Source organism: Aplysia californica, unplaced genomic scaffold (genome assembly GCF_000002075.1).
Source record: "Aplysia californica isolate F4 #8 unplaced genomic scaffold, AplCal3.0 scaffold00237, whole genome shotgun sequence".
Lineage (NCBI taxonomy): Eukaryota > Metazoa > Mollusca > Gastropoda > Aplysiida > Aplysiidae > Aplysia > Aplysia californica.
The window spans coordinates 431,153-441,709 of record NW_004797507.1 but is presented as its reverse complement, the minus strand read 5'-3'; the positions used below and the strand labels follow the sequence as shown (position 1 = coordinate 441,709).

Below are 10,557 nucleotides of genomic sequence, written 5' to 3'. Positions count from 1 at the left end.
GGCAGGTGCCAGAAAGTCAGGCTCAATAAAAATCAAAGTGGAGTAAGATGCTTCTCCTCCTTCTCCTCCTCCCTCCTTCCTCCTCATCCTCTTTTTACTCCACCTCTTCCTCTCCTCTTCGTCCTCCTCTACCTTCTCCTCTTTACTACTACAATATTTTTTCTCTGGATGGCATAAACCGCTCACAACCAAACCTTCCCTGTCCCAGGACAGAGATCTCGGGAATCAACGCGTGTCTGATCTGTGGCGACAAAGCGTCTGGCTACCACTACTCGGTGTTCTCCTGCGAGGGCTGTAAAGGTTTCTTCAAGCGCTCCGTGCAGAAGAACCTGACGTACTGCTGCAAGGACCAGGGCATGTGCTTCATCAACAAGTTCTCCCGCAACTCCTGTCAGTTTTGCCGATTCCAGAAGTGTCTAAATATGGGCATGAGACGGGATGGTGCGTACTGGTTGAACTTGTTGGTTTTCTTCTTTTCTTTTGTCCTTCTTCTCGTTCTCTTTCCTCCACCTCCTTCTTCTCGTTCTCTTTCCTCCACCTCCTTCTTCTCGTTCTCTTTCCTCCACCTCCTTCTTCTCGTTCTCTTTCCTCCACCTCCTTCTTCTCGTTCTCTTTCCTCCACCTCCTTCTTCTCGTTCTCTTTCCTCCACCTCCTTCTTCTCGTTCTCTTTCCTCCACCTCCTTCTTCTCGTTCTCTTTCCTCCACCTCCTTCTTCTCGTTCTCTTTCCTCCACCTCCTTCTTCTCGTTCTCTTTCCTCCACCTCCTTCTTCTCGTTCTCTTTCCTCCACCTCCTTCTTCTCGTTCTCTTTCCTCCACCTCCTTCTTCTCGTTCTCTTTCCTCCACCTCTTTCTTCTCGTTCTCTTTCCTCCACCTCCTTCTTCTCGTTCTCTTTCCTCCACCTCCTTCTTCTCGTTCTCTTTCCTCCACCTCCTTCTTCTCGCTCTCTTTCCTCCACCTCCTTCTTCTCGTTCTCTTTCCTCCACCTCCTTCTTCTCGTTCTCTTTCCTCCACCTCCTTCTCGTTCTCTTTCCTCCACCTCCTTCTTCTCGTTCTCTTTCCTCCACCTCCTTCTTCTCGTTCTCTTCCCTACGCCTCCTTCTTCAAAATCTCCACAGGGTTGCCAAATCTCCGGTTTTTCCGTTTATTTCCCGTTTTTTAAAATACACATTTGAAGGAAAGGGGAGAGGAAAGAGATGTTTTTGTTTGCTCATTTAGAAACTTTACAAGGTTCGTTTTAGGTGAGATGTGATGCGCCGCTCATTTTCACGCGTTTTTTTTTTCAAAAATCATTTGGCATCCCTGTCTCTCCCCCACCCCCCCTCCCCCCACTCAATGTGTCAATAGCGGCGTAAAACGTTTACAGTTATATGGTTGTGACAACAGAGACGTCATCCCATGATCATGTGTCAACCATTTCCAGTTAAAACGTTTGCTTTCGAGCCTGGTAAGGAGGGACTGTTTTCAATTTTGAGCTTTTTTAAAATTTCTCTATAGACGGGGCGTTTTCAGATTAGAGGGTTGTCTTACTTTTCCTGTAGTATATATGACTTTTCTTTACCACCTGTCTCCCACTTCTAACCAGCGATTGATTGAACAGACAGACGCCGCATTTCTTGGAATATTGTGCACACTGGTTCCGTCGTCACCCCGTCGCAGATAGCGACGGAGAGCTGAAGTGGAAACGAAAGCCGACTGATGCGTCTTGCATGTTTCTGAATAGAGGCAGCGTGTGGAGAAATAAGGGCGTGCCAGCACCTCAACTGAACTGAAACAGCAACGCACAAACAATGGACAATAACAAGAAGATGAACAACAAGGACTTTACTTACTTTGACTTGTTCATCCTTTGTTACCCTTAAGTGTCGAGGGGAGATGCAGTTTTCTACGGTGGTAGGCCAGCTCCGCAGCTCTTTCAGTTGTGATATTATGTTTTCTCAGGGTTTCCGTGACACCCTCGATCCACCTTTTGCGAGGCCTTCCTCTTCCTTTATAGCCTGAGTGCTTGGTGTTGTAGGCTCTGGAGGCTGGCTGGTCAGGTGACATACGTAACAGGTGGAAGAACAACAATAACAAGAAGTAACAGTCCTGCGATATTTCTCCTCCTGTGGGTGGTTGGCGGGTGCTCTGGTGTGGTTTGCTCCTTCTTTCCTATCAAACATCTATCGTCCTTATCCCTCCTCCTTTTTTGTATATGTTACTCTTTTGTAACACCTCTATTCTTCGGCACTTATATGACCTTATTGTATTGCAAGTGCCGTAAAATTCTTACTAATACTAAACTTTCTCCTCCTGTTTCCAGCGGTGCGAGAAGACCGGTCGCCAGGCGGCAAACACCGGCACAAACGTCAGCGTCTGAGCGACCAATCGGGCGCAGGGGCGGCGCTAGGTGGCAACTTCCTGGGCGCGGGCGCTGGGCCGGTGGACGGAGAGATGGCGGGGATGGAGGACGCGCTGAGGGATCAGCTGTTGGCTGCCAGGCCGCACCTCTACCCCAAGGCCGACGGTGAGTCCAGATACCGTAAACACATTCGCACAGTCGCTCTCAGATACTGTAAAACACGTACACATAGTCGCTCTCAGATACTGTAAAACACATTCACATAGTCGTTCTCAGATACTGTAAACACGTACACTCAGTCAATAAAATCGGCATGGAAATGTGTTTTTATTTGGACATGAAAGGGTTGAACAAAAACACCAAAAATTTGATAAGAATTTGCCAAACTTATGGAAAAATGTCTATTTCTCAAACGTCTTTCTTTTGACGAGCGCCTGATTTCACCACGCTCCCTCACTAATGGTTACTTTTAAGGACAAGCGGGCTAACCCAGATTTCAGGAGTTTCCAGAAAACTTGACCTACACTAAAAGTGGACCTTGCCCTACCTATAGGAGAAGTTTGGTTTCATTGGTGTGTATATTTTGTTTGGTTATAGAGAAAACTCTCCTTGTTTTTTAAAGAGACTGAATAAGTATCCAGAAACTTTACCTTCGATTTTCTTAAAACAGCATTTATCGGGACAGCCCTTGTTAAAACAGCATTAATCGGGATAGCCCTTCTTAAAACAGCATTTATCGGGATAGCCCTTCTTAAAACAGCATATATCGGGATAGCACCCTTGTGCTTAAAAGTGACCAATTATGTTCTCTTCTACTGAGGTCGCAGGTCAGCCCGACAAGATGGAGAAGATCAGCATCAACGAGCTGATGCAGTACGGCTACCTGGAGCTGCGCTATATCATTGACTGGGCCAAGAAAGTGCCAGGTGAGCCGCGGGGAGGGAAAATGGCGACTGTTTGACTGTTTGACGCCCTCACCAGCACAGCTTAGGTCGGGGATCGGGGTTCTGGTTGGGGGTCTTCGGCCTTTTGTCTGTCCCCGCGGTTTTATGCTAAAAAAATTATGAAATGATGCTAACTGAGCCCAATGATGTGAAATTATGCGATTCTGTGAATTTTAATGAAGAATCATAAAGGGAAATAATCAGAAATTATGTAAAAAAAGATCAAATTTTGCTAAATTATGCGGGTTGCATAAAACCACGGGGACACTGGTTGTGTCTCTCACTCTCTGATCTTGTTTGTGTATGGCTGAGCTTCAAGTATGACGGTAGGGGTAAAGGAGGGGGGGGGGTGGAGGATTACACTCGAAATTGTCGTAGGTGGCTGTCCATTGTTGAGGTGAAAAGTGGTTCAGAATCATTTGAAGAGTGCACAGTTATATAAAAGTCTGAAGTCACTGTTGTTTTATTTTCAGTTTTTCATTAGTTTCGTTTTGATCTAATTTGGGGAAAATCCATCTTCTAAGACGCCGTTGTAAACAAGTGAGGTTTCCGTTCACAACCAGTGTGCACTATTTCCACAATGACTTGGCGATGGATTCTTTAGAGTGTGTTCATCGAAAGGGTACCCAGCTAGTGTATGTGGGTGGTTGGCGGGTGCTCTGGTGTGGTTTGCTCCTTCTTTCCTATCAAACATCTATCGTCCTGATCTTTTCTACTTCTTTTTTTTTGTGTTTGCTACTCTCTTGTAACACCTCTAATCTTCGGCACTTATATGACCTTATTGTGTTGCAAGTGGCGTAAAACTCTTACTAAAACTTTAAAAACTTTGCCCGTTGTCCCAGGCTTCAGTGAGCTGGAGATGGCTGACCAGATGGCCTTGCTCAAGTCCTCCTTCATGGAGCTCAACGTCCTCCGGCTGTCCTACAGGTGAGCTGCTTCGGGGGGGGGGTCTCCAATGTCCTCCGGTTGCCCTACAGAAACGATCATCATATTATAATTATTGTAGTTGAAGATATAATCATTATAATCTAGCTAAAGTCGTTTCTGTTTTTAAATTAATTAGATGAATATTTGGAGTGATTTTCTTTTAGTTAGAACACAACGTTTTATGTTACTGTTGTACGTTGTACTGTATTGTAAAGTGCTCAGAGCCTGTGTACTTTAATCGAGGTTGAGCACTATATTTATGTCATTTGTTATTATTATTTTTCCGTTTCTTGTATACAGTCGAACCTGTCAAAGAAGGAATCGCAAGGTAGCCAGAAACATTTTTTGTCTTGGACTTGGGGAATGTAAATGAGAGGGCTGGAGGTGTTTAAGATCGTCAGCCGGTTATTTTAAAAAAGACAGATTTTTTTTTCCAATGTAGGACATTTTTCTTCGTTGTGTTTGTTACTCTCTTGTAACACCTCTAATCTTCGGCACTTATATGACCTTATTGTGTTGCGAGTGTCGTAAAAGTCTTCCTAAAACAAAACAAAAAATTCTACTAAAACTATTTTCCAAACTAGGTCGATGCACCTGGAAGGAAAGATCAAGTTTGCGGAGGACACGATCCTGCCCCTGGACTACTGCGAGAACATGGGCTGGGGCAAAGAGCTGGTGGACGGAACCATCGACTTTGCGCAGCGACTCAAGGAGATCAACCTTGACCTCACCGAGTTCTGTATCCTCAACGCCATAGTGCTCATGTACCCAGGTCAGTGTCCACGGGGGGGTGGGGGGGGGTTGGCGGGTGCTCTGGTGTGGTTTGTTCCTTCTTTCCTATCAAACATCTATCGTCCTTATCTCCCCTCCTTGTTCTTTGTGTTTGTGACTCTCTTGTAACACCTCTAATCTTTGGCACTTTTATGACCTTATTGTGTTGCAAGTGCCGTAAAACTTTTACTAAAACAAACAATGTTGACAGGGGGTTGGAGGGTGGCTCTGATACATCCTGAGTCCTGCCTCTTTCTTTGTCTTTCCCTCTGTCGTTTCTGTCTGTCTATCTGTCTGTCGTTTCTGTCTGTCTATCTGTCTGCCTTGCTTCTTTCTCTGCACCAAATGATGGTTATTTTGTTGATGTGCTTCTCTTTACTCAAACAAACAAACCAACATACAAACGAACTAACAAACCAACAAAGGGTGGTTGGAGGGCGCCAGTAGGTGGTCCTGTGTGGGTGGTTGGAGGATGCCAGTAGGTGGTCCTATGTGGGTGGTTGGAGGGCGCCACTGTAAGGTTCACCGTTCATTTCTCTGACCGCATGTTTCAATCGACTAACTGTGTCACTGGTACTGTGGTGATGGGCTTCTCAAACACTCGCGCAAACAAACAAACAAACAAGCAAACAAACAAACAAGCAAACAAATAAACAAACAAGCAAACAAACAAACAAACAAGCAAACAAATAAACCAACCCACCCCCTTTGAAGGAGACGGCTAAAATAACGATGCCTGTTGTACTTAACGGAGTCTACGTGAAATAAACTTCCATGAAATCAGTTAATAATAATACCAGTTATGGTAATAATATTACTAATAACGATGATAACAACAAATGGCGTCTGTGTTGTCTGGTTTGTTTTCACAAGCAGAGGAAGGGACTTCAGTTCAGAGGAGTTGAGGGTAGTTGGCAGGTGCTCTTGTGTGGTTTGCTTCTTCTTTCTTATCAAACATCTATCGTCCTTATCTCCCCTCCTTCTATTTTGTGTTTGTTACTCTCTTGTAACACCTCTAATCTTCGGCATTTATATGACCTTTTTGTGTTGCAAGTGGCATAAAACTCTTACTAAAGCAAGTTCAGAGGAGAGTGGGATGTTTTATTTGTTGAGCATCTCTGTCTGTCTGTCTGTCTGTCTGTCTGTCTGTGTGCCGCGATATTGTGTTCCTCCCAGCCTTGGTCGGCCCTTGACAAGCTGGGTCAAAGCAACCTACCATTCCAGTGTCTGTCTTTCTTGTCTCTCTTTCTCTCTCTCTCTCTCTCTCTCTCTCTCTCTCTCTCTCTCTCCATCCCTCTTTCTTCCTCCCACATGCTTATTCACCAATAGACTCTCATGTTCTCAAACAGAAGCTGTGTATCACAGAGGTACATACAGACACTCTATCCTTGCCTTTGTCTCTATCTCTCTCCTCCTCCTCCTTGTCCTCCTCCACCCATCTCTCTGTCCCTCCCTCACTCACATTTTGCCTCCCCCCCCCCCTCCCTCTCACATTTTCCCCCCCCCCCCCCTCCCACAGACGCGCATGGCCTCAAACAGAAGCTACGTATCACGGAGATGCAGTCTCGTATCCTGGACTGCCTGCGACGCCACATCGTCGACCAGCAGCCCGCAGACAACAAACGCTTCGGCAAAATCCTGCTTCGTCTGCCGGCTCTCCGCATCGTCAGCGCCAAGGCCGCGGACAGGTTCCTCTCTCTCACGTTTGACGGATCCATACAACTGAACGAGCTGGTGCTGGAGATGATGAACTGAGGGAATTAGGAGGAGGGATGCACATGGTTGTTTTCCGTCTATTCATCTCTGTGGGCTTGTGTTGGAGGAGATAATGAACTGAGGGGATTAGGAGGAGAGATAGGATGCATGTGTTTTCTGTCTATTCAACAAGGTTGTGTTGGAGGAGATGATGGACTGAGGGGATTAGGAGGAGGGCCAGGACGCAGGTGTTCTGGGTGTATTCAGCTCTATGAGCTAGTGCTGGAGGATGGTGGTTAGGTCGACACGTTCATGTATTGAGTCGACACGTTTCTGTATTGTTTCCTTCAGGAAGTGTGAGCCGACATGTTCCTGTAATGAGCAAACACGTTCCTGTAATGAGCTGACATGTTCCTGTAATGAGCTGACATGTTCCTGTAATGAGCTGACATGTTCCTGTAATGAGCAGACACGTTCCTGTATTGTTTCCTTCAGGAAGTGTGAGCGTGATCTGAGGGGTGTGAGAGACTCGGGGGGTGTGTGGCCGGGCCAATGTTTCCTCGGTGGTACCGTGTGCTGCTTGTGTCGGGGGTTGGTGGACTTGTGTGACCAGGGAGGGGGGGAGGGAGGGGGGATTTGTTCCCGGACATTTTGTGCTTGTTTTGGCTGCTGAAGAATTGGCACTGGAAAGATTTTCCTTTCTCTTTCTATCTCTCTCTCTCTCTCTCTCTCTCTCTCTCTCTCTCTCTCTCTCTCTCTCTCTCTCCTGCCGCTTTGGCGGCATAAACGGTCATCGATGCCAACAGCACGCAGGAACTCAACACTTGCCTGGGGGTCTTTGAAAAGTGCTGAGCGTGGTCACTGAAATGTGCCAGCAGACGTGGAAGGACTACGGTGAAGAGGGAAAAATAAAGTATGCACCCCCTAGCCCCCTCCTCTTATTTATATTACATATAGATATATTTTTAAAATATGTGAGGCATAGTGGTGGAATCAGGTGCTCATTAGAATAATGAAATCTAAGAAATTGACATTTTTCCATGGGTATGCCAGTTTTAAAAAAATTTTGTTGTTGTTTTGCCTAACACTTTGTATGTCAGTTAAAGATACATTTCTGTGTGGCTTTTACTGCAAAGCGTTGATTAAAGCCACAAAAATGTAAATTATCTCAAGCTTTGGAAGTCACCAAACTTTGGCGGCCATTTTCTCGCTAATTTTACCTCTGAAACCAGGTGACCCTCACCTCCTTCAATCGCAAGTATCTGAACTTCTGTTCAAAATAGATGTGTATTTTGTCATTGAAAGCAAGACAGATGAAAAAGCTTTAAGATGATACCACTAACTCAACTTGCCAAAAAAACTGATGAGTGCTTGATTCCACTGCGTTGTGACTGGTATATATACATTTGTGTGTGTGTGTGTGTGTGTGTGCACGTGTATGGTGCGTGTGTGTGTGTGAATCTGTTGTGTAATCCAGCTTGTTTATAAGAAGAAGCAAGCGAGAGAAAGCTGTAGGCCAATAGCAGTTGACCTCCAAGTTTTTGAGCAAGTTGTTAAAGGTCCCACTGGTAGGTCCTACCTCTTTTCTTTTCTTCCGTTGTTTTTGTCCGTCTGTCCTACTTTGTCCTGGGCACTAAATGACTGTTACGTGCTTCTCTTTACTCAAACAAAAAACTCACATTTTATCGCCTGATGCTGTAAATAGGGACTATAATGTGTACAAGCGTTGAGGCTGTAAATAAGTGTCGTGTGAAGTTTTGACGTTTGTGTAATGGTGCAGATTTGATCAGTGTAGAGTTTGTATTCTGAGGTCTGTGTGGGTCATCGGTTTTTTTGTGTGAAAATGTGGGTGGTTGGAGGGTGCCACTGCTAGGGCCCACTTTTTTTCCTCTGCTTGTCTCTGTCTGTCTGTCTTTCTGTCTGTCTTGCTCTTTCCCACATATATATACAAGAAAATATGCGGGGCCTGAGACTGTATTAGTTTTGTGGGTATGTGTGCCAGACTGCACGTGTGTTGCCCGTTGCTACGGTTACTTTGCTCATTCCTGGGAGTTCTCGTGTCTTACGCTGATGATTACAACGATGTTTTTTTTTTGTCATAGTGTATTGGTGATTTTGATGACGATGATGTTTGTTTTGTCTTGGAAGTGCTGCTAATGATGATGACCTTGATGTTTTTCTTGTCGTAGAATGATGATGATGATGGCTATGATGAAAATGCTGATGATGATAATGTTTATTTTGTCTTGGAATTGTGATCATAATGACAATGTTTATGTAAGGCATGGTGAAAACAGGGGCTCGTCAAATTAAAATGGAAGAAACCGGCATTTTCTCACTGGGGTGGCAAATTTATCGTATTTGTGTTTTTTATCCCAACGCCTTTAATGTTCATTTAAGAATACACTTCTGTGTAGATTTTACTGAAAATCTTTGGTTAAAGGCATTAAAAAAATGTAAATTTTAACTTTCCAAGGACTCGCAAGCTTTGGAAGTCACCAAAGTTTGGTGGACATTTTCTCACCAATTATATCTCTGAAACCAAGGGAACCTCAACTCTTTCAGTCGCAAATGTCTCGACTTCTATTCAAGATAAATGGGTAAATTTTTCATCAAAAGCAAGACAAGTGAACAAGCTTTACGATGATTCCAAATACTCCACGTGCCCAAAAATTGTGGAGAGATTTCACCCCCTCTTGACCCATTTTGTCTTGGAATGTTGATGCTGTTGATGTTTATTTTATCGTAGAAGGCTGATGGTGATAATTATGATGATGATGATAATGTTTATTTTATCGTAGAAGGCTGATGATGATAATGTTTATTTTATCGTAGAAGGCTGATGATGAAAATGTGTATTTTGTCTTGGAATGTTGATGCTGTTGATGTTGTTTCTACCTCTGTTCTCTTCACAGCTCGTGTTGTGGGGAGCTATGCAGTAAAAGACGAAAACAAAAACAGCTGTCGTCGTTGTTGTTGTTGTTGTTGTTGTTGTTGTTGTTGTTGTTGGGTTTGTTTCTATGTCCTTCACACGGGGACACGGGTGGTTGGAGGGTGTCTCTGGTTGGTCCTATTTCTTCTCTTTGCCTGTTATATTTTTGTCTGTTTCGCTTTTTCTCAGCAGCAGAAACTTGAGTTTGGTTTTAGTAAGAGTTTTACGGCACTTGCAACACAAATGAGTGATATAAGTGCTGAAGATTAGAGGTCTTACAAGAGAGTAACAAACACAAAAAAAGGAGGAGGGGAGATAAGGACGGCCGATGTGTTTGTTTATAGATAGGAAAGAAGGAGCAGACCACAACAGAGCACCTTCCAACCGCCCCCAGTAAAAGACTGGTATGGCGTCAATGTGCCTGTCTTTGCTCCAAATCAATCAAACAAACAGGCTTGTTGGTACTCTCAACGAATTAACCTCTTTATTTTTCTTTTTTTCCATGATTTGTTCCCTAATAAAATGGTAATTCTCTCCCCACATTGAGCACACCCGGTGAACTGAAGGATCAGTCTGCTGGGATTTTGTATAGCTTGTTCCCACTAATGAGATATGGTCGCTTTGAAAGACAAGCGGGCTAACCTAGATTTCAGGGGTTTCCAGAAATCTTGACATACATCAAAAGTGGGCATTGCCCTACCTATAGTATAATAGGAGAACTTTGGTTTCGTTAGTGTGTATATTTGTTTTGTTATAGAGAAAACTCTCCTTGTCTTTTCAGGAAACTCAAAGGGCAAAAACGTTGCCTTCAATTGTCTCCAAACAGCATTTTTGGGGATAGCCCCCTTGTGCTTCAAAGTGACCATATAGTAGGCTACATGAAATCAAACACAAATGTGTGCCCACTTATTGATATATTGAAAACCCACACACACACGCACACCCAC

At 44.3% G+C, this 10,557-nt stretch overlaps 1 protein-coding gene across 1 annotated transcript in view; it reads left to right on the top strand.

Annotated features, from left to right (window-relative positions):
• Positions 1 to 7,856, top strand: part of LOC101861128 (retinoic acid receptor RXR-alpha-B) — a gene marked incomplete in the record, with an annotated part of 14,338 nt that extends 6,482 nt beyond the window's left edge. The window contains 6 exon segments of the mRNA XM_005100145.3: positions 209 to 441; positions 2,303 to 2,506; positions 3,169 to 3,267; positions 4,128 to 4,212; positions 4,797 to 4,984; positions 6,503 to 7,856. Of these exon segments, the coding sequence (XP_005100202.2) occupies positions 209 to 441; positions 2,303 to 2,506; positions 3,169 to 3,267; positions 4,128 to 4,212; positions 4,797 to 4,984; positions 6,503 to 6,738 (1,045 nt within the window).
• Between the last annotated feature and the right edge of the window lie 2,701 nt (positions 7,857 to 10,557).